The following is a 24,845-nucleotide window of genomic DNA, read 5'->3' as shown; positions in this document are numbered from 1 at the left end:
GACATATAATTATTAATCCTAACGATTTGACAGATATTGTAAAGTCTTACCGAGTATACGTAGAAAGATATCAAAAACATCCTTAGCTTTATCACCTCATGCTCGGTCACTATAGTAACAATAATGTACAAAATGGCGGTGTTTAACGGCTGCGTTCTCCTCGGTTCCGTGGTTTCACCGCGCGCCTCTTCTTCTTCTTCACTCCACGTTCCATACCATCCCCGTCATGTCACCAGTGGCGCGCGCACGCACGCACGCACGGCGGTTGTACACACACATGGCTCGTGTTGTTGTTGCTCCAGTGATCCACGTGAGCACCGAGCGGCGCTTCCTACTGGCTCGCGCGGGACACGAGAAGAAGAAGAAGAAGAAGAGGAGGCTGAAGACTCCCTCGACACGATCACTTCGCCGAGAGAGACGAGGGAGAGAGGAGGGAAAGAAAAAGAAAAGGCTCCCGGCCCGAGCTGTCACACGATAACACGCCCGTTAGCGTGTTTTTAACGGAGGAAGACGAGGAGGACACTTTCACCTCCGCATGCCGGAGGGTCGCGGTAAGTTTTCTGCGTGACAAAAACGCAAAAGATGTTGTTTTTGTTTTTTTTTTCCTCGCTGTACATCGCCCCATTGTTGAGGCGAAGTTTTGACTCCTCGCTGTAAGATGTTGTTGTAGTTGTGTGTGTTTTTTTTTTAAGCTAGCTGTGAAGGAATGCCTGGGAAGTCGTGTGTAATGAGGAGGAAACAGGGATGAAATATGAAACACACATGAAGTTTGAGGCAGTACGTGTCGTCCTGACAGTTAACTGGCTTCATGTGACTGGCGTGTTTTCCTAAATGGTTCCTCTGGAGATGTCCAGGGTTGAACTTAGCTGCTTTTTCCAGTCCTGAAGATGTTCTGGGTTTTTTTCTTCTTCTTCCATATTGTAAGCAAGTTGCCACATGGACTTCAGATCTGTCTTCCCAGCAGACATCTCATGTAGTGCAGGGATCAGGAATGTGTTTTTATTTCACCTTGTTGTTGTTTACCACCAAGGGCTTTTTAGAAAAATATATACATTTAAAAAAAACAAAAAAACATCAGGAAACGATTTTAATTAGGGTGACAACTAACGATTATTTCCATATCGATTAATCCGACGATTATTTTCACGATTTATCGTTAATCAGATAAGGGGTCGACCGATATGGCTGTTTTAGGGCGGATGCCGATTATTAGAAATCAAGGAGACTGAAAACCGATATTTGGACCAATATTCGTTTGCAGTAAAAATGCAAATATTTGTGTTAATGCACAATTTATTTAAGTACTGCTCTAAAGTAAAATGTTTTGGGTACTTTACTTGAGTGTTTTCATTTTCTGCTACTTCATACTTCCTCTCCACTACATCCATTTTTATAAATGTAGTTACTTTGCAGATTCTGATAAATCAGTGTTTACAGACTATTAATTATTACCAATCAGATATCGATGTGGGCGGGACATTGTGTGGGAGGATGCTGCATCAGATCCCACGTAATACATTTTTAAATTAGTTGATTTTAATCGTCAATCTGACTGTAAAGTCAGCGTTAGGATAATTTGAAAAATGCTGAATATTGTCCAGAGCTAATAATCCGTCTACCCCTACTGCACAATATATATCAGACAGATAAATGAACGTCCCGGAAATGGAAAATTTACATGATCAGTTAATGGCAGATAATTAATTTATATCCAATAAATAGAGCCATAATTATATACCCAAATTCCTTTTGTTGACTTAACAAGTGGAGCATCTACACATAGTAATTGGTGCTATGTACCTTTTTAAAGTAGTTTTATGAGCTGCCAGTAATCGAGAGAAGACCAATAAACAAGCTGTTGTCACGCTCATAACGTGGAACTGCTGCACCTGTGTAGAGCCACGCAATGTAGACAAGATCCACACATGTAACCACTGGTGTGAACTAAAAACTCTTCATTTACCATCTTAGATGTCAAAGAAAAGCTGCAAATTCATACATTCAATAAGCTAGAACCAGCAAATGTTTGACATTTTTGCGAGAAAAAACAACATAAATGAATGAAAAATTGACTATGTTTTGTTTTCAATTGACAAATGATGCAGCTCTGATTTAATAATGAATTAATTGTGAATATAAATGTGTCAGTCGGACAAAACAAGACATTTGAAGACGTCATCTTGGACCTGAAACTAGGATAGACATATTTCTGACATCCTTTAATTGATAATTATTGTAAAATAATCATTACGTTTGAATCAAACGCTGTTGAATTTCGCTGTCTTCTCTCACTGCAGCTTATGAGGAAGTATTGAGTGTACTGTGGAAGAGGGAAAACAGGAAATTGTCTGAACGTGGATAAACTGTTTTGACAGTTAGGTGTAGGTTCTGTAGTCGAGGAATGAGGGGGAGGGTTTTCCGTGAACATGCCTCCACAACACAACACAACACACCCAGTCAGTTGAGGTTTTTACTGCATGCTTAGATTTATCACCACATGCTTGATTAGTAATGAGTTGAGGCTAGTTTCTATTTGACATTGCGTTCCCTTTATTTGTCAAACAGTAGTCACATGCTGACTGTTTGCCAGCACTGAGAAGCAGGTTTTGTTTTAGATGCAGCACTTGATTGAATAGTACAATAAAATATTAAAGTACTTTCATAGAAATGGACCGTTTTGGTGTGGCAGAGGAAGTGTTACCTCTTTGTTCCTGCAAATATCCATTGTGATGTGTAAGAACACATGGGAGCAGTGTTACATAACCTTGAGTAGCCCTTTTTAATGTGAAATGTAGACACTTACCAGGAAGGGGGGTGACTAAAGGAGGAACACCTCTTGAACAACATTCCAGCATGACTTCAGACTTAAAACAAGAAGAGGGAAGTTATAAAACGTGTCTCATGACAAGGGTTAGGGTGTGAAGGGTTACCCCACAACGTGTCGAATACTAAAGTAACCACAAACTCTTGGTCAGAGGGAAGTAGTTCATTTGTGCTGTAGGAAGAGATAATGCAAGGAATATCTCTTTTATGAGGGGTTAATCATTTAGTCTATAAAATGCTCAAGATGACCTCTTTTAATTAGCTTTTTGTTTTTTCCAAAACCTAAAGATTTTAAATTTTCAGTCAAGCAACAGAGGATTTATTTGTCGATTAACAAAAAAGTAAATTGCAACAATTTTAATGATCTATTAATTGATAATAACTTAACTGGTTTCAGCAACTCAAATAAGAATATTTAAAAAAAAATTTTTACAACCCTGGTTCTTCTCAGTTTGTGTTTTGCAGGCAAGAAATTCATGAACATATATTTACAATAAATAACACATTAATACCAAGTTTTTAGAATCTGGGTTGTAAGAGTCCGGTAGATTCCCCTACATTTTTCACACTGCACCTTTAAACAATGAATGGACTATCAGAGTTGTTGGCGATTAACGTTATGTTGATTGACTAAGCTTTGATGCAGTTAAAGGCAAAATCCAACCTAAACATTTGTGCTCTGTTAAAAATTGAGGTTTCCATTTGTGGTCTTTTCAGTTGTTGTTACGTGTTGTTAGACTTTGTTTGTTGTGTAATGTCACACTGAGATATTTAAATAAACTGGCAGCAGACGTCAAGGACATCAGATGTCTCACTCGACCATACTGCAGTACAGCCAGTGACGTCAAAGGCACTATGTGATACTTCCCTTACTTGAAAAACTGGCTCCCCTGATTGCATATCTCAATGTGGAACACAAACAGGTGGATGTTGCAAGTTTGTGCATGGTTTCTGGATGCTTGCTGAAAGGGATTCTGGGAAATGGAAATCGGTATATGATGAACCTTAATCAAAACATGCCACACAGTTACTCTTCAATTCACAAAAATGTATTTAAAAGGAGAAATTAAAAGATTTGTCCTTTTTAAGAAATGGTGCATCAACCGTCAGTGAATCCACAGGTCAGTTACTTGTCTGTGTGAGTGTTTTTGTGGGCTGGATTGAACGTGTTCCTGCAGGACAGAGGAATGTTATTAGCATGAGCTGAAGAATGAGCAGAGGCTGTCGTACACGCTGTACGAGGAACATGTGCCCGTCTGTGTGGGCATCATACTCTCTGCATAGTCTTCTTATTGTCAGCCTCTGGCCAATAAAGAAGTCCATTGAGAAAGGTCATGTGACGACATTACGCGCATGTGGGAAAGAATTTCAGATGTCAAGAGAAGAACAAAAAAAAAGGAAGGAAGTGTTGTTTTGGTCAGTTTAGAATTGCCTCAGGACTTAAAGGTAACAACGACCGTCTGGAGGTGAAGAGCTGGTACCCACGTTTTCATGGTCATCCAGTGAGCAGTCAGAGAAATGATCTTGCATGTCAGCAGACTGCCGTGTTTGCTGAGTAAACACCCTTTGTCAGATCAACACCACTCTGCACACAGAAAACAAAATAGGTCGCTTGTTACTAAATGTCAGAAAGTGTTACAGGACTTCAGAGGGAGCTGTAAATTGACTTGGATGATGCTGAAGACCAGAAGGCAAAAAGCAAGTAACGAGCGCAAAAATGAAGATTGCCACAGCACAGTTTGTAAAGAGTCACCAAGGACAGAACCTTAAGTAAGTGTTTCTAATAAGGTGTTTGCCCACCACAAGCTTCCTAGAAAGCTATATTTAAGTCCCTTAACTATACTGGAGGGATGAACACCATTCTTTCGAAAGATATTTCCCACAGTATCATAGGATCCACATCAAATATACTCATCAAACTATTCAGTGACCCCACCTGCCTGTATGGAGGTATTTACATTTAATAAATAAATGTTTCTCATTTATTCAGGCCTTTCTCTAGATTTGTCAGCCATTTCTAGAATCAAGCACATCAGACAGACATTGACTACAAAAGACTTAAAAAGGATTCATGCCAACTTGCCTAAAATTAATCTGTCTTCTAAAACTGTGACTCCAAAACCTGTTCCTACCCAAACATTTAAACACCCTGTAATTAAAGCTTAGTGTGAGCACCCACAGCTTGTAGTCACTGTTTGCTCTTAAATCCAATAAATTGAAAACAAAACTAAAAACGTGTCACTGTTTGAGCACTTTCTGACTGCGCCATGTTCACTTTCACAGCGACAAAATTAAGTTACCGTGTGATAAAGTAAGTGTGAAGGAGATGGGCACTTTCACTGTCGATTTCTTTGTCTCTCTTTGAAGCTGTTTGGTTAAGCCACGGATCATATAAAGGTTAGCACAATTTCAAGGGTAAACAATGTCTGTCTGGTGACAAAACAGGGCTTGAATTATGTTTAATGCCAACACACTGTGGTCAGACTTTGTTTTTAAAAGGAGCGCTTTGCGAAGGGAGCCCTGAGCTCAACGTCTAGGGAGAACAGTTGTTTAATCATCTCCACAAACAATACTACCTCAAACAAGGCACTGCCTGTTTCACGACTGTCTCACAAGTGCAAGACAGGAGGAGCCAAATATTTTTTTCCTAAACTCCAGGAAACCACAGTCAACCTTCAATACTGGATGTTATCATTTGAGGGAGGATGTATGTGAGATTTAATAAACCACCTACACAAAAAAGCCTTTGTCCAAGCCAAGTTTTGGAGAGGCTCTACAGAGGAAGAACAGAATTTCAACAGTAGGTTTTATAGATCTGTATCAGGCAGCATAAATGTGTGTCAATACCATGTGAATATGAGCGGGGGGCTTGCTGGCTGACTCAGTTATTTTAACAAGCATGCAGGATGGACTGCTGAACCTCAGGAGAGCCACACAGCAAAGATGAGAAAGTCAAACATGTCGTCACCGGTGTGGACGGTTTTAATAGTTCCAGAAGAGGACGACAATTTGCAAAACATGTTCTGCAAGGGTTCAGAGAGGAGGGGAAAAAAAATCTGAGTTAGAAATCAAGCTATGGAATATTAAACCATACATCTTTGTTCACTAAATATGAGTCTTTTTTGCTCTTAGGTGTATATAAACAACACATTATGAACACTATCTTAAAATACAAAAATATTGTGTATCCCTAAATATTGTGTTTTTTTTCTCTCATTTTGCTTTGGTTAAAAAAAACAGTTCTCAATTATCAATCAAAGAATCAACATGTTCTGCGGTTCCGGTCGTGAGCTTGAAAAAAATGTATTGAATGCTGTTTCTGTCTTGTATCATGTGCCTGAATTTGAGTGCTATACATACACTTCTGTACAAGTATGTCTGTGCATGTATTTGAAGGGGGGTTGAGGTTGTGTTCAGATGTAGAGCATGTACAATTTTGTCACATGGATTTTGCTGTTGTTGTTGGACAACATGGTCAGGACAGGTCACACTGACATACTTTCTGGGTCATCAAGCACTGATGAGATACCGTGCACAAGAAGTGTCTCCTGATCTCACTGCAGCGGAGAGTCCATGTCCTCAAGAGTTGTTTTCTGGTTCATGTCTATGAAAGTTGAGTCAACTGTGTACCGTTTACTGTAACACATACATTCTTGAGTTGTTCAGCTCCTTAAAAGCTGCATTCAGCTTTGAAAAGTTCCCCTCTTTCATCTCTTATAGCTACAGAAGCCAAGAACATCTGTGCATGCAATTTTCAAAGTTGTTATCTGGATATAAGTTAATTTTGTTATCTTGAGAAAACACCACTTGTCTTGTGAAGCAGTTGTTTGCGTCCATACATAGCCAGTTTTAATCTAATCTATGTAGATTTTGTATGCACATACGGTACCATTCAAATCAGCCACACAGCCTGCATAAAAACACATCCCAAACTTAAATTAGCTATTCAAATCATTGGCGCCACATGATGCTAATGATCTGAATTTAAATGAGCTTTTTTTTTTTTTTCACACTGCAGTGAACCCAGTGGCTTTTCGTAGCTATTGTCATCGACACAAGCTGTGGTTTTGTGTGTGTATTGTTGTTTGTGTGCTCTGATGTGTTCCAGCTGTGATGAATGCAGGGTTTGTACCAGTGTGCACGCATGTTGGCGCTCAGAGTATTTGTGCATGTTCTCCATCGCAGAAAACTGTGTGTGCTTATGTGTGAGAAGCCTCATTTCCATCCAGTGCAGCGTGTAACAGTCATCCTTTGGCCCCTGTACTCTCAAGGCTTTAGCCTCCACAAAGCTCACTTTGTCACAGTTAACAGGCCGGGGCCTGCAGCTGGGCTGCAGTGAGCGCCGGTCCCCTCTTGTTGCTTCCACACTGCTAGAGAGGAGCCTCTAGAGGTGTGAGCTGTGACAGAGATGCCAAGAAATGTTTATCCTGCCAGGTCCAGAGAAAAATGTGTACCAAACTCTGATGAGACTCTTTAGGTTGTTAACATCGCAGGGGATCTAGTCTGATTACAGCTCTGCCTTTCAGTTAGAAAAATTTCATAGTTGATTTTATGAAGGTGAAAGTGACCTTAAAAATAATGTCTTCTCCAGTATGGGTTCTTACTTAATTAGTTACTGTTTTGGAATACATCTTTAAAGTAACTGTCCCAACCCTGCCTGCAGTACAGTATGCATTAGTGCCTGACCTTAAAAGATATTTTCATACAGAAACACACATGGGTTTGATGTCTATGAAATAGGGCTGCACGATATTGGAAACAACTGAAATTACGATATTTTTCTTTTCAATATAGATATTTAAGAGTAAAACCATTTGAAAACAATATATTGGTTAATATTGTAATAACGTGATATAAAAAGATCCAACTTTACAAATAAAACTACATCAGGTTCTTGGTAAATGTCAGCCAAACTGCATGCTGATACTGAAATCTGTGATTTGAGTTAAAATCAGACGACAATATGAACCCTCCTCTGCATGAGCTCAGTCTCAGTGAAATTTTAGTTTAGAAGTGAAATTGCAACAAAAAAAAAAATTGTTTTACTTAAATTTTTAGTTTATCAGAAAATGTAGTAAAAGTATTTTTTCCGGACAGATATTGTGTAGGTGCAAGCCGTAAACATGTTGTGGCGTAAGAAACGGTAAACTGATGAGGTAACCCATCTGTGAGAGGCAATGTTACACAGACAGGACATTCCCTCTCTGTCAACAGACATGTTTTTAGTAAATGCATACTTTCAGTCACAGGCCACTGCAATGTGACAATGCCAGGCATTCTTCAAACTGACGTCTGGGTACGTCTCAAGAGCAGCACAATAAGAGATTGTTCTTTGTGTCGACTGCAGTCGACAAAGGCATCGCACTTGATGACTCTGACATATAAACTTTAATGCTCATATTAACATTTGCCCTGTGAACATCATTTCAGAGATTAACCTAAAACACAATATTAAAAAAATCCAATATGTTACAACACAGTCTGTGTCAGTGTAGATGTATGTAGCAGTATTTTGCTCTATACATCTATACATGTATATACGTTTAAAGGATTTTGTAGGATTTTGAATGCGGGACTTTTACTTGTAATGATAAATATTTTTACATTGTGGAAACTACTTTTACTTTAAGGCAGAATTAATACAATTTGTCATTTGAGTGACATGTTGTAAACACAGATTCAAAGTTGGCCCCCCTGCTCACCTGCTTCTCCATTTTACATAGCTTACTCCTGGATACGTGCTGATGATCTGGCACCTGTCCCGCCATGACAACCTGCGTGCTGTCATTGGCTTAAGGGTCTACACACCTACCGCCCCAAGGTTGACACACGCAAAAATAAATAGGATAATTATGAAAACACAGGCAGAAGGTAGGGTCTCTGCAGATACAGACACAGCCTCAAACTTCTAGTGAGTAAGTGATGATTGAGAGGGATTATTTTTGTATTAGTCAATTCATTTTTTAAGAAAATCTATATCATTCTGCCTTTTTAGTAAAGGACAAAACTTTTACACCACTGACACAGTCCCAAAGAAAGAAGGTTGCAAATTTTAAGAGCCTAACCCCTTTAAAGCACAGTCCCCTCCTTTTAGTTTGAAGCGTGGAGCAGAAAACAACCAGCACACTTTGATCAAAAGTCCTTAGAGACCAGCTGGTGGCATAGGGCTGCTGTAGATCTCTACTGTGGGCAGGTGCCTGATCATTCAAAGCTCAAAAAGTGTTAACAAGAATCCTGAATTCAATTGGAGTGTGGAAGTAAACAAGATTTTGCTGCTGCTGGCATCTCATTGTGTGTGTTTGTTGTGTGTCCCTGCAGTGTTTCCAGTGTGGCGGGGGATCAGGGCCAGTAGTGGCGTCGGAGGCGGGTGGAGCCAGGGCTGGGCACGCTGCTTGCGATGGGAGCCAGACAGTCCAGGACAAAGGCCCCGGATCCCGGTGTTTGACTACCCGGTCTGGTTAGTCCTCTGTCGTGGGGGACGAGCCAGGCTCATTGAGGTTTGTCAGAGAGGGAGGGGGGCCATCAGACTGCCCGCAGACATGCTCAGCATCAAGCTTCCCGAGCTCTTTGACATCCACCAGGTCCCCAAGGTAAGGAAGGAGGCAAACCTCCTTTATAAGGTACTTGGTAGATCTGTCTTGCTGTTTGTTTTATCTAAATAAAAGATGTCCTGTGAGGATTCTAGGTTTAGGATGTGACCTGCCTGTCATGAATAAGGTCATCTATAAACTTGCACAGCCAGTCCTATTTCCACAGCTCTGGAAACGCCTGGCTGCACAAATTATCCTTCTGGTAAAGGGGAAAATAGTTTTAGCTTGTTTGTATTCCTTTAAACTAATTACAATCGTCTTGGGCAGCGCTAAACCCAAGATGCAGTGACAGTGCCCCTGCAAAATAGTGTTGAAAGGGAACCTTTTTTGCACGTAGGGAGGTGAGCCCTTGCAATAAAATGGCTAAATCTAATAAGATTGCGGGATCTAATAGGGTAAAATAATGAAGTCATTATATTTGATATCCAAAAGGCCAGAGGTTAAATGTACTGTGACATCATAATATTCTGCAAATATTGTTCTGGCCATTATTCAATGTCACAGCTCAGGAACAGCAACTTAACTGGTGCATGGAGGCATACAACCGCGATGCAATAATTCAAATTATGTGTGTACAAAAGACGACCAGATTTGTATTAGAGCGGAGATAGTGAACACAAGGAGGGAGCAAAACCAACACAATCAACTGAAAGATGCTAAGACGCTCAGACAAAGTGAAGTAAGGAGAGTCTGCGGCTACACTGAATGAGTGTAGGCAGTTTGTGCAATGCGGTACAAAACCAGTAACTCTCAGGTATTTTATTTATTTCCTGTCATCATTTATGTAATGCAAAATACCCAATTTTTGAATTCCTTGCAGGACCCTCTTATGCAACAACAGGAATATGGAATCATACAATAACAATACAACTGTGAGTTGTACACAAACACTAGTTCTTTTCAGTGATTTTCAGACTGCTGTCTTTAACTTTTTACAACCAACCTGCTTTAGTTTATGATGTTTTCAATGCTGCAATAGTTGTAGAATGAATGGCTCGTCTCCACTACGTTAAGGAAGACAAGTATCTAAAATCTTTCCTGTGTTCTTAGTTCTACCTCTGCATCTTAATCACACCTTCCTAAAATTTAACATTTATGCCTCAGTAAGAAACCTGTGTGGTATCTTTTTGGGAAAGAGAGACTGTCCTTCAACGAGAGGCAGAGCCCTGCAGTTCAAGCATCTGTGTTGGCAGGCGTCCACCCCGCTGTAACAGCTTATCTTGTGTGATAAGCAGTCATTGTTGTATTAGCTAAACATCACAATCTCCAGTCAGCACTTTCAGAGTCAAATACTAAAATATGTGACCTTGGATCTGAGTTGGTAGAGTTTAAATATTAGAGTTTCTATAGATAAATTAGTCTTTGTCTCCTCGATCCTGTCTGTAATCTAGGTATTTGTCTGTTTATTCCAAACCAACTGTTCCCTGCTCGCATGTGCTAAAGGCATTTTTCCCTAAAGAGACAGCCGCACCATCAGGCAACACCAACAGCAAGGTGTTAAAGCTTTTCTAACATCAGTTTAGGTTGAATGACATGTTTGATGTATCAAACAGTGATAAAGGAGGAACGTAGAGATTCATTTTAAAAAGATACTTAAATGGACATTCCTGTTGAAATGTGACTTATCCCTATTTTTAACATATGGTCTATGCTGAAGTAGATCTCATCTTAATTCACTTCTACATTCATGTTTATAACAATAAAGTTAATAAAACTTTTAGTAGATTTAGAAGTTGCAAGGCAAAGCTGAAGCTACTACAGCCTCTTTGGATTGGCAAATCTCCTGCTTGGGAAAATATTTACATTTTTGTCGTCTGTGTTTATCTCTGCCTGAGATGTTTTCACTGTTTCCTTAAAAATACATGTCAGTGTTTGACTGAAAACCACCAAAAGGAGTTGATCATAATCTAGGGGTTGAGATCAGGTTAAGATATTATTGATAGGACAAGACTTTCTTTAAACTTTCATTTTATTTTCTTGTGAACATTTGATGCTTTTTGATTTCTGCCCCCTTTCACTTATTCAAACAGAACAATAAAAAGCTGAATTTTTTAAATGTTAAAGGTTCACAAGCGAAAAGGACTCAATAGACAATAGGAACAATCTCTGTTAAAAAAAGTCATAAATTCCAAAAGTATGGTTATAGCACACTCCAGCGATGCTGCCCTCTGACCTATTTTTAGTTTAGTTTAGTCTAATTACTCACCTCGTGTGTCTGGTTGGTCCTCAGGTATTCAGGGAGGACAGCATCATCTCTGGATACCGTCACCCGCGGAGCTCAGCACTGGACTGCGTCCTGAGCAGCTTCCAGATGAACAACGAGACGATCAACATCTGGACACACTTCTTGCCAACATGGTGTGTGCAACAACATGGACATTTTTCATTTTATGTGTTTTATTATGTTTGGTGCAATGTTTGTTTTTTGCAATGTGTTACTATTACATTGTTGCATCAAAACGCTAATATGAGACAAAGACCAGATGATCAACACTCACTGCTGATGCAAGTCAGTTCCAAATTATTAGTTTTATTTGAAGTAGCATTTATTTTTTTTAAATCTACAATTATATACAAACTTAACACATTCACATACAATTTCCAAAACAAAAGACGTGGAAGGAGTTTTTTTCATCAAAGACAAGGTTGTGACTGAGACCAGAGTAGAGTTGCAACAATTAATCGATTAGTTGTCAAATACTAAATTATTTGACAACAATTTTGGTGATTGAATAATCTGTTTGTTAAAATGATCTGGTTCCAGCATCTTAAATGTGAATATTTTCTGGTTTCTTTCATCCTCTTTGACAGTAAACTGAATATCTTTGGGTTGTGGACAAAACAAGACATTTGAGGACGTCATCTTGGGCTTTGGGAAACACAGATCAACAACCATTTTCTGACATTTTATAGACCAAACAACTAATCGATCAATCAAGAAAATAATCAGGAGATTAATTGACGCTGTAAATAATAACTGTTAGTTACAGCTCTAGTCCAGAACAAATCTACTTGAAGTCAAGACTGAGACAAAAACTTAAAGTCAGGAAAGTGAAGACACTTTAACTTTCCAGCTGTAAAAACATGTCAGAGTTTATGAGGATCAGTAGAAGAATGAGGATCTTTGTAGTATTTGAAATGTAATCCCTTAAATTCTTAGTAGTGCTGCAGAAAAAATAAACAGATGGCTTTAAACGTACAACAAAGATTTTTAGATAGGTGGGAGAAAGCTGCTGCAAAAAATTCGGAAAGCCTGAATGAAAATAAACACAAGACTGAAACAGGACGTCGGTAAGATCCAAGGACAACAATCTTGAAAAATGTGGGAAAGTAGAAGTGAGAAACAGTTCTGAGCTGGGTTGATTATAATGAATATGCTGGATTAAAACAAAATGTCGGTTTGCAGGTACTTCCTGTGGCGTTTCTGCGTGCTCTGCTCCACGCTAAACTTCCTGACCGACAGCTATACCTGGCCCTTGCTGGTGTACATGCTGCTCATCTGCATTTACCCCTTCACCTCCAGCTGCGCGCACACCTTCAGCACCATGTCCCCGGAGTCTCGACACATCTGCTACTTCTTCGACTACGGAGCACTCAGCCTCTACAGTCTTGGTAAGACTTCAGACACGCTGGTGGAATCCTGAAAACTCAAGGTTGGGTGCAGATGTTTTGGTTTTCTGCAGAGCTTCTTGAGCTCTCTTGACAGCTGTTGTTTAGTTGCACTTGAGCAAGGTATTTAGTACAACAAGTGCTTCATGCTACTTGGTGCATATATGAAGTTATTTAGTATTAAGAGCCCAACCGATGTGCAATTTCTGGGGCTGATTAATATTAGGGAATAAAAAATATTTCGATATCAATATATTGGCTGATGGAGGCAGGATAGTTAACAGTTCAACAATATACTTTATCGTCTAAAACAACATCAGTCAACTGAAACAGTAGACTATAAATCACCCCAAGCATCATTTTCTTTACTGTGTTCTTTAAAAACAAAACTTTTTCATATCAACTGATTTAAACAACTAATACGTTGATACAGAGATATCTGTGATAGGCTGATATTGGCAGATAATGTTGGCCAACTGATATATCGGTCAGGCTGCATCAGTATTTATTTAGAATATTACAGGAAAAAAATGTATTAAAATAAGTTAATGGTGCAAACACTCTGAAGTTCAATCTGTTCTTTAACTTATTTGAAAGTAGTTTGATGCATAATAAGAAGCAAATCTGCAGTTTCACCCCATTATCCTCTTTGCTTCCCTTTACTTGCTAACCCGACATGCCCCATTGGTTTGAAAAGGGCAGGAACTTAAAAACCAGGAACCCTAAACCAATGCTCGTAGCTGCCAGTAGTTCCTCAAAGGACGCCGTTTGGCTCAGAATGTTCGGCCACCAGTGCATAAGTTGAAGCCCGGCAAGATCACATGATCTGAAGTGATCTCGTGAATCCAGCTGGCTCACACACTGACATTAATTACCTAATTTTTCTATCATAATATGTTGTTTTCCTGACAAGTGACACAGCAGAACAGTACAAGCATTTTTGCATTTGCCTTTTATGTGTTTAGGCCGTGTCTGATTTTCATACTGTATCAAACCAGAAGTAATTTGTTTCATGGCTTATCTGCGTCTCAGACCGGCTGTGTTTAACCTCATGAACATTTCTTCTATGAATAATGTTTCCCTGTCACTGTGTATCAGCATTTACAGAGGAGATTCACCAAAGAGTGAACAAATAACACATTTATCTTATAAGAGTACAGAGCTTGTTGCACAAGTTGTTATTTTAATATGTTCAACTGCAGCATCTGGTGTCACTTTCTGTACATACATACATATATACACAGCTGTAATTTAAGGTGAGCCCACTGTATGTGTATATGTTGTGTGCATTTTAGCTTTAGCTTTTAGCATAATTTCCCACCTGCAGACCAGCAGTCAAACATTTACAAGCATTAACCGAGGGCCTCTTTAGTTCTCTTCACTAGTGGAGTGGTCCTGGCAGGCTGATCCTTAATCTACCACAAAGCTTCTTAATGCCAAGATTTGCCCAGTTTAAAAGTCTGTCTCAGGGATAAGTGCTGCAGGAGGGTTTTTCCTCACTGCAGGACCAAAAATGATAGGACAAACTCAACAGTTAGAGGTTGAGCTTTGATGAGGAGGGGGGTTCTGTTGTAACACACAGAAGATAATGTCTGCATTGTTCTTCTTTCGATTTCAGATTGTTCCAGTACACTGAAAAGCTAGATCTGTGCTTTGAATGAAAAACAAGTATATTTGTCATGTAAGAAAAGGAAAATCCACAATGTATAGAATTTGAAATGTTCCTCTATGGTGACCCCCGGTGGATGTAACAGACAGGACACTGTAACAGACAGGCTCCACCATTTGTATGTGAATTGTGAACCAATGAAAATGTACATTAAGGTGTGTTTTTCCCCATAATCCCCCCATATAAAAGCTTTAATTTAAATATGGTACAATGCTTTTTCCCCTCCCCTCCTCACTCTTCTTTCATCATTGTATGTTTGTTTTGTGTTGGTTTGTGAGACACAATTTTGCTGCTGTTCTTGGAAGAACTCCTGAAAACAGATTTAGATATTTATTGTCAATAATAATTATCATCAACTTTATTTATATAGAACCTTTTAAAAACACATTTATAAATTGCTTTACAGAACAGAATAAAACACAGATGGAATTTAAAAAAAAGCTAAAAGCAGTAAAAACTAAACAGAAAACACAAGCAGAATGTCATAAAGCAAATAAAACCACAAAAAAAAAATCAATAGTAAAAAGTTGGATTTCAAAAGTCATCTAGGCCTAGTTCACATGTACTGTATACAGCGACTAACATGATTTCACTGTCCTCTTTGTGTTCAGGTTGTGCCATAAGTTATGGATACTATGTCATACCAGACAGCTGGGTGAACAGCTGGCTCCATCAACATTTTGTCCCCATTGCCATTGGAAACACACTGCTCTGCACCAGTCTGTCCTGCTACTCCAGGTAAGAGGCTTCTGTGCACATTCCCCCCTGCTTCTTATTTGTTTTGTTTTTAAATCTTTCTCTCAGGAGTTTAGATCAAATGAAGCTCATGTCCTGAAAGAGATTAATCATTAGGCCTACAGGATCAAAGGATTCAAAACAGATGTCAGGACATTTATTTTGTCTTGAATGCAGTTAAGTTCTCTGCATCAGCATTTGATTTGTATTATTGTGACGTCTTGATGCCTGAAAATACAACGTTTTAATGCTTCCCTCAGACTTGTGTTCTTGCCAGGATGGAAACGCCGCTGAATAAGTATTTGCACCGTCATGTGACCTTTAAACTCTCTGCTGAAACCCAGAAAAATAAAATTGTTTTAGGCTCAGCAGCTCCTAAAGATATTGTGAACCGCTGCGACTATTCCTTGAGTGTGTTACTGACTATAAATGAAGACATTATTGACTGATCTGCAGCAAACTGATGCATCAGTCTATCCTCAGTCGGTAACACCTTTTATAGTAAACTTATCTGTGAAAAAAGTTCCTTGAATCAATATTTACTTCAAAGTAGAAACACTTAAGTATAAAACAAATGTGAAATCGATTAATGCTGTCGTCTACAGCAGCTTGAACTGAGACAGGAAAACTTACTTGCGTGGTGTAAGAAGTCTAGTCCAGCTGATAGAGAACTTTTGAGGCAATGTAAATACTTTTTTTAAGGTGAAAAATGAACTTGTCTCGCTGGTGTTACTCATAGGCCGACATTTACACCTTTACAGATATATCTCCAACAAGCTAATATTATTCATGAGCTAGTTGAAGCTCTTGTAAGAGGAAAATGTGTAGTGATAACTAATGAAGGCTTTATTCTGGAAGCCTCCAGTCAATTACTGAAACCCACTGGACATCTATTAACACCTTTCTTATTTTATTCCTTTATTAACTTGGATCTATCGGTTGCAAGTTGCCAAGGCTAAGCCAACCCAATCGCCAGAATAAATGTCAGCTAAGTACATATCTGCTAAACTGCTCGAATTTTCTATCCCTCTCTTGTCACAACTCTGTGAGAGGTGGGAAATGGCACACCGGTGGCTCTCACCTTCATACTGAATCTGCCCCTGACCCAGTCTGAATCGCTCCCTGACTTACCGAGAACCTCATTTCCCCCTTAGATTGTCAGCCAGACACTCTGGTCTATTTAGGCCCCATTTTGTTTTCTTGGCTTCCCACATCTTTCTTGAGGGAACTTTGTTTATTTGGGGAAACCCCTTAAAACCCCTTTACACCTTCAGTTAACCATTGTATTTCCCTGGGGCTTGTAGGAGCACATTTATTTATTATAGCGGGAAGAGGCATTTGTTCATTATATCCAAAAGAGGCATTTGTTTATTGTTTATTGTCCAAGTAGCGGACATTTGGCATTCCCCTAGTTTTGCATGTTTTTTGTTTATATTTTTATGTAGGTTGGGCTGGCCTGTAAGGAATTTACAGCCAGTGCCGCACAGATTGTGAAATTGTGAAATTCTAGCCCCATACCGATGTTTAATGTAACAATTTGGCCATTGCTGATTCCGATGTTTTTGTGTTTGTTTTTTTGTTGTTATTTTTCCTCCGCTTTATGTGCCAGGGAAACAAAGAAATCTTGATTATAGAAAAAAAAATTAACGCACAAATTTAAGAGTCAAACCATTAATATAACCTTCTCTCACAATACTTTTTTTTTTTTTTTTTAAGTAGCTCTTCAACTACCTACTAATTTTTTTCTGTACTTGCATAACCTTACAAACTGATGGCAGGGATGTCACGAGCCACTACCTCATGAATGTGCCAACACAAAATTAATGCGACACTATGGGTAAACATCAGCCACTGCTATCGTTGAATTTCATCCTTTTTGCTTTGTCATTGTTATTATGCTTCACTGAGCTTCTAATATTATATTAATGGTGTTTTATAGCTGTGGTTTTGGTCTGTAAATGGGTTGTGGGAGGGTCACCATGGGGTAATTATTTGTTTTGTATGTTTTTCTTTCTGTTTCTGTTGTGTGCTGCGTATGTTTTCCTTTTTGCTGTGTAACTGAAGTTGTTGGTGATTACCCTCCTCTGTTTGTCCTCACAGGTTCCTGGAGCTGCAGTTCCCACAAAGGAGTAAAGTTCTGAGGACAGGAGCGTTCGTCCTTCCATTTATATTCGACACTGTTCCTCTGTTTTACAGGGTGAGTGTCAGTATTCAGCATTTCCGATTGTGCTCCTGCTTGTGTTTACATGTTAAAACAGTGTTCTGAAGCCTCAACCTCCACTGTTAACTGCTGTAATTTGCCAAAGCCACAGAATGTGTGTTTTAGGGTGTTTGTGTCTATTATGTAAGTGCTCAGAGCTGATTAGTGCCAGGCTTTAATACTCTGAGCAGGACTTTGGCTCACTAACCCAGAGACTGATTTCCTTGCTTAATCTTAATCTAATACAAATGATTGCTGCCATCAATTAATTCCCCTAATCACTGTGATGATTATGTAAGTAATTAGTTGGAGGGGTTTTTTTTTTTTGTCCCTAACTAGGTAAAAAATGTTGCAACTTCATCTGGTTGTGTGTATGTGTGTGTGTGTGTGTGTGTGTGTGTGGACATCTCTGAAGGACTGAAGGTCTCTGAGATATATCTGTTGGTTTCTAGTGTTTTCTGTATACATTTGATTTAAAAGTCTGTCTGTTATTTCTGTGTGTAGATCCTTCTCTGCTGCGGGGGAAGCTGCAGCTCGAGCGACGGTTTGTCCAGTCACTGTTACCACCTCCTCTTCGCCTTCCTCACCTGTTTCCTGTTTACCGCCCACCTCCCGGAGAGGCTGGCCCCAGGGCGCTTCGACTACTTTGGTACGTTCTTCTCGTTTGTTATATGATACAGGTTGTAACATTCTTTTGGAAGCATTCACTGATTAGTACTTCAAATCCTGGTGACATGAAGGAACGTAAAGGCAAACTGTCACACTTTCCTCTGACTGAAGAAACAAATTAATATATGTAAGAATGATATATGTAAGAAGATGCTCCAGTGTAGTTAGAGGTGGAGTTTGGGCAGCTCCCAGGTGTGATTGAGTGTAACTTTATGTATAACAGGTTGACATGCAAAGGAAAATGCTAGCAGTGTCCGCTTTATGCACTGAACACCACGTACTATTGAGAATTTGCCTTCGGCAGTGAAGCAGGACTGTAGCTTTTATATTTATTGTCTTTTTTTCTTGGCCTGTTCTTCAGTGTTTCCCCTGCTGACTTCTAGACAATTGACACCAAACAATAGCTCTGTATCAAACAGATTTTTAATATGATACTGTGTGAATTTATCTGGCTGTTTCTTTGCTCAATGGACGGTTGTTTACCCTGGTAAGGTTTCAAACAGGTTGTGTTTTGGGAAACGGGACACACTGTGCAAAGGAAGAGCTGCTGTGTTCGTTACTGATCATGCAAAAGATGAGAAAGAGAAACAGAAGCCCTGAGGGGCAAGTGAGGAAACCTTTTTTTTCCTGGTGATCCATTTTCTAAGTCTGATCTAAATTGTTTTCTCTCCTGTGATTATGACTTGAGGACTGCAGGGGAAATAAAGATTTGCTAGGATAATCTTTCAGAGTCCCTAAAAAATGCTTTTCCATCTTTGAAAAAAAATGTAGGAAAAAAATTTTTTTCAGGAGATAAAAATATTTTTCATGAGTGATTTTTTTTTTTTTTCTTTCAGGAGAATGTGTTTGTTTTTGTAATACTCCTTTTGACCACAAGAGGCTGATATTATAACACATTCCTCACCAAAAGAAAGACATGACAGTAATGTTACATATCCTGCTAACACACAATAGATGTATCTTGTGTTTAGGGTGCACAGAGAAATTACAACTTCCTTGGAAGAAAACATGAATGATTTTTGTCCATGTGGCAGTGGTGCACTTCAGCCTCTTGTGGTCAAAACCAGCCTTCCAAAAAAAAAAAAGTTTTTTTTTTTTCTGCTATAACTTTTTTCCACTTGGTTTCACACATGAAAAAAAATCAATTTTTCACAGATGGAAAGAAACTTAAGATTATCTTGGCTTCACTCTGTCTTTGGAAGCCCTGAGGGGCAAGTGAGGAATTTTATCTGTCTGATCTAAATTGTGGTGGTGGGAAGAAAAAAAAAAGTTTTTCCTAATTTTTTTTCCATCTGTGAAAACATTTTAAAAAAGAAATATTCTAGAGAATTTTTTTTCCATATTTGAAACTGAGTGCAATCTTTTTTTCTTTTTTCTCTAGGTGAAAAAATAATTTGCTCGGTTTCACACATGAAAAATGAACTCCAGATTTCTTGCGTTTTAGCATTTAAACTAGGGCTGCAACTAATTCGTATTTTCATGATTAATCATTGAGTCTAAAGTGTAAAAATATTTGAAAAATGCTCATCACAATTTCTGAGCCTTTTGTCCAACCAGCAGCTCAAAACCTAATGACTCTTCATTTAATATCTAAAATGACAAGGAAAAGCAGCAAATATTTGACATTTTTACTTAAAAAAATGATTCCAATCGTTGCAGCTGCAGTTTGAACATCAGCCATGTACAGTTTCCAAGTATTTAAACGTTGTTTCACACTCTGAATCTTGTCACTCAGGCCACAGCCACCAGCTCTTCCACGTCAGCGCCGTGGTTGGGACCCACTTCCAGATGGAGGGCGTGATAGCTGACATGATGGCACGGCGGGCGTTGCTCCAGAACCACATAGCGCTGCCCTCCTTCCTGGGGACCATCGGGGTGCTGGTCGTCAGTCTCATCCTCAACCTGGGCGTCATCGGCATTTTCAGCGCGCCGCTGCTGTGGAAACCCTGCCGCAGCTCCAACCAGGCGAGCGAGCGCAAGGAGCAGTGAGGGCGTCTTCTCCACCACCAGCCACAAAATGGCTGATTCACTTTCCAAAGGAAAGGTTTGGGCTGTTTGTCTTTTGACTATTAACAGCTCACAGTAGTGCTTGTTTAACACCGATAGTTTTTATCATTCAGAGATAAAGATTCTGATACATCATTTTTTTTAACAACCTGACGTATTTGTTCACGTGTTCGCACAGAAGCTGAGGACCCAGTCGCATTTGTTGAAGCCTTTTTCAGTCTGTTTAATTTATTTTGAAGTTTCCTCAATGCGCATGTAAAAAAGGCTCTGGGTTGAAGGAAGCATGCTGATGTAACACGACACATTTAAGTGCCTTAATGTAGACCTACACTTCATTTACCATGTTTACAGTAGATCACTATAAGGACAGGTTTAAATCTCAAACTGGAAACTTTTATTGGTGCAGTTTGCAGGGATTATATTTTGGATTAATGATGCTTCTTTTTTGCATGTGCTCGGCCAGAATCTCCTTTACTTTCTAAAGGAGTTATTGAAAATATTCTCTGTAACTGGACTTCTTGGATACTGTGGATGTTGGATGTAAAAGTCAGCCTTTAGTGGACAACCCGCCATCAGCTCTACATAATATAATGCAGATGGCGTTGCCGGCTCTTATATATCCACCTATTGATTCCACTCTGCACAGACTGGAATTGATTTGCAGGCCAGTGTGGTTCTTTTTCTGATTGCCTCCCTCATTATGAACCCCACAATCTGCCCTCAATAGGAGAAAAGGAAAAAAAAAATGTTACAGCACAGCGGTGGTGATTAAAAGACAGGTACCATTTTTATAACAGTAAGTTTCCATGGCAACACTATAGTGGCCTCATGCCCCCTGAAGGTCTTCAACAATTTTTGTGTTCTGAGCAAATGGCACCATTTTTCCTCTTGTTCTTCCGTCACGATAGTAAGATCTTTTTTGAACGTTTCTCATGTACAATAGAAGAAAAAAAACTTTTTAAATATTTGCATATTTCCAGTTCAGTCAAATTTCAAACAAGGAACTAAGAGAGAAGGAGAGAAAAAAGTATATTTAGGGATAGTTTGGGCTCATATTACCATTGGGACTGTATAAACCAGTAACACTCCTTTTATATAATGTCGTTATCTCGTGTCCCATGAGACTGTCGTAACCATTTGTTTACCACTTAAATAATAAGTATATATATTTAAAGAATTTTATTATATTTGTTGCTTGTCTGGTGCTTAAACAAGAACGAAAATGCGTGTTTTTCTTCTTTGTGGGGGATCTAGACGTCCTATAGATGAGGTAATTAGAGTGCTTAATAAATTAACAATTAAAATGAACCCTCATATCCAGTAATTTGTGACTGCTGTTGAGGTTTGTTTTCTTTAAACAAGTGAAAAAAAAATAGAATGAGATCGTTAAAAGTTTCAAAACCAGTCGGTAGTTGTTTGAATTTTCATTAAATCTGAGCAGAATTGATTAATTTGATAATCAGTTAGTCGATTGATGGAACAATTGGTAACACTTTAATAGCCATCATAAATAAACAGTACATTTATAGTTAATTAAACGTGTTAATAATTAGTTCACTGTTTGAAATTGAAAGCTTTTTTTTTTTTTTATAGACAAAACAATTGATTCATTGAGGAAAAAATGGCAGATAAATATCCCAGATTCCCGAAAACAGTTTAACATTATCTCTGTTTTTCTTTCTTTATCTATTTTTTCACTTGTTTTAAGAAAACAAAGTTGTTTTTTTTACTATCAGGACTTAATATATCAGGACTTGTTAACAAATTATATAGTTCATTAATAATCATGTCAAAGCAGCCATAGCAGTTCTGTAATAATGCATTTATCTCTGTATGTACAGCCTGTTGTTCAGAGACTGGCAAAGAAGTATTGATTATTACTTAACATCTCTGTCGTCAGCACTAACATACTGTAGGTACAGATCTCTAAAACGCTCATTTTACTTGACAAACACGTGGAAGGCTCGTCTGTATAAAACACGTTTGTGGCACAAATGTACACTTAATCACACCGGTAACACCAGAACTTCGTAAACACAACCCACGGGAAACACGCGGCTAACAAACGCACTCACACACGCTCACAAACGTCTTTTTAGCTGTGCTGGTAGGGAGTTTAATAAGAGGGGAAATGTATGTGATACTATGGGAACGAGGTGTGTTACAGGTCCGTGTCGGATGCTGAAGTAGGAATATTGGAAGCAGAGTGAATGTGTAGAACCACAAAGAGCACACACACGCGCGCGCGCACACACACACACACACACACACACTTTTGTATTGGAGTAGAGGAGTTGTTTAAGGCGTTTTCAAGGTCGCTGTGCAGAGTATAGAAGTCACATCAGCCTCGCAGACAAAACAGAGCAGTATTTTCCCTCATTGTTGTTTCCACCGACTCTGTTTCTGTTTTATCTCCACCCCTGCCGAGCATCGATCGATTATTTTATTTTCTCTACAGTCTTCATCTTACAGCGATCCTCGCTTTGACCCCGCTGATTCTTGGAATTGCATCATTACAGGGTTCTGATGTGGTTCTTTCACTATCGACCCAAACTAGTTTGGAACTCATTTATTTCTGAGCTGCTGCTGTTGTTGTTTTTTTGTTTTTTTGTCATCTCACTCGCTCTCAGCCTGTCGGTGCCTGGACTGTTTTTCAGCAGTTTCACAGTTCAGAGATGCGGATGGATCGATACTGATATCGCCTTTCTGAATTGCATTTTTTGTTTTTTTTTCTACATTTATTTTGACCAATTTGTAAATTCCAAGTCCAGAAATTCTCCAGACCAGATCACTGTTACCTTTGAAAGCTTGTTGGTTTACTCCTCAGTGGACAAGCTGATGCAGGTTGTAATTATCAGGAAAACAGGGCACTTTTCTTGTTTCTTTTTCTTTTTTTCTTTTCTAAATACAGTGTATTGAAGGATGTTTCAGTAACGTGAGAGAGAGCGAGCAAAGACGAGTGTGGGATAAACCGTTTTGATAAAACAAGGTTTTTTCTGTGTCAAAAAAAAAAGAAGAGAGAAAAAGAGTTACTGGTGCCTTTTTTTTTAAAAAGAAAAATCTTTTATATAACTTTTCTTTTGATATAATTCATTTGTTCCAACAACAAGCTACTCTTACAATGTATAAATACTTATTTGTTCTTTGCTGTGTATAATTTGTAATTTGCTACTTTGTTCTACTAGACTTGTGTAATAAATTAAGCCTTTTATAAATGGAGTCATTGTCACTGGAATTATTTCAGGTGCCTTAAAACAGACTTTAAAACTGATTATTTTCATTGTTGGACGTCCTCAAATGTCTCGTTTTGTCCACAACCCAAAGATGTTCAGTTTACTGTCATAGAGGAGTAAGGGAAGCAGAAAATATCCACATCCAAGAAACTGGAATCAGAGAATTTTTACTTTTGTGAAAAAATTACTTGCAGCTTCACCTAATTTTATCTCTTACATACAGTCTGAATCATTTGGTATATTAAAAGTATGAACAGTGTGCACATATATTGTACTGTTACATTACCGTTGCAGCTAATTATTAATTTCATTGTTGATGATTAATCTGTCAATTATTTTCTCGATTACTTGATTTGTTGTTTGGTCTATAAAATGGTGAAAAATGTCTATCTGTGTTTCCCAAATCCCACGATGACGTCCTCAAATGTCTTGTTCAGTCCACAAGCCAAAGATGATAAGATATTTTTACTGTTAAAGAGGAGTAAAGAAACCAGAAAATATTCACATTTAAGAAGCCGAAAACAGAGAATTTGTGCTTAATTTGTTAAAAAATGTACTCAAACCGATTAATCCATTATCAAAATAGTTGCAGATTAATTTAACGGTTGACAACTAATCAATTCATTGTTGCAGCTCTATTCTTAGGATTGTGGTCGGCCTAATTTTATCTGATATGTACTGTAATGTCTGGATCATTGGTATTTTAAGAGTGTGAACAGTGTAATGTATCTGAGATTTAGAAGAATTATTTTATTATCAAATAATTGATTTTTCTCTATAAAAAGCCAGAAAAGGTGAGAAATTTCCATTTCATTTCCCACAGCCACAGGTGATGTCTTCACATGTCTCGTTTCCTCAATTTATTATCGTTTATAACAAAGGGATCCTGACTAAAACAGTTATTCTTATAATTATTTGACATTATTATCAAAATAGTTGGACACATTTTGTTGATCATACGTGCATATAACTGTACGATATGCAGCTTATCACGTCTATAGTCACAACCACATGCAAAAATAAAAAATCTTTTTTTCACTACACCATTGTGGCCAAGCAAATTCACGAAAACGATATTCTCGTGATATCGATGGAAATCTGAAAAAAAAATAAAATAAAATGTTTTACTTTGTTTACAGTGTTTTGTTTTTTTACTACAGTGTTTTGTCTCTTTTTTGGCAAATAAATTACCCTCATAATACGAGTGTAGGCAGGACGAGAGAGAGAGAGAGGGTCTGTAACCATAACTGTAAAAACAAGAGTATAGAAAGAACAATTACTATTTAATCATCAATTACTGGTGAAGAGGC

General features: G+C 38.5%; 1 protein-coding gene across 1 annotated transcript; it reads left to right on the top strand.

The window, feature by feature from the left end:
• Positions 1-449: 449 nt before the first annotated feature.
• Positions 450-23,521, top strand: paqr6 (progestin and adipoQ receptor family member VI). Its single transcript, XM_073485850.1, has 8 exons — positions 450-551; positions 9,142-9,413; positions 11,644-11,771; positions 12,820-13,025; positions 15,303-15,429; positions 17,527-17,623; positions 18,131-18,275; positions 20,031-23,521. The coding sequence occupies exons 1-8, from the start codon at positions 536-538 to the stop codon at positions 20,282-20,284; spliced, it is 1,245 nt and encodes a 414-aa protein (XP_073341951.1). The 5' UTR covers positions 450-535; the 3' UTR covers positions 20,285-23,521.
• The last annotated feature ends 1,324 nt before the right edge of the window (positions 23,522-24,845 follow it).

Source organism: Pagrus major, chromosome 17 (genome assembly GCF_040436345.1).
Source record: "Pagrus major chromosome 17, Pma_NU_1.0".
Taxonomy (NCBI): Eukaryota; Metazoa; Chordata; class Actinopteri; order Spariformes; family Sparidae; genus Pagrus; species Pagrus major.
Note: the sequence above shows the minus strand (reverse complement) of the source record. Positions and strands in the feature narration are given on the sequence as shown.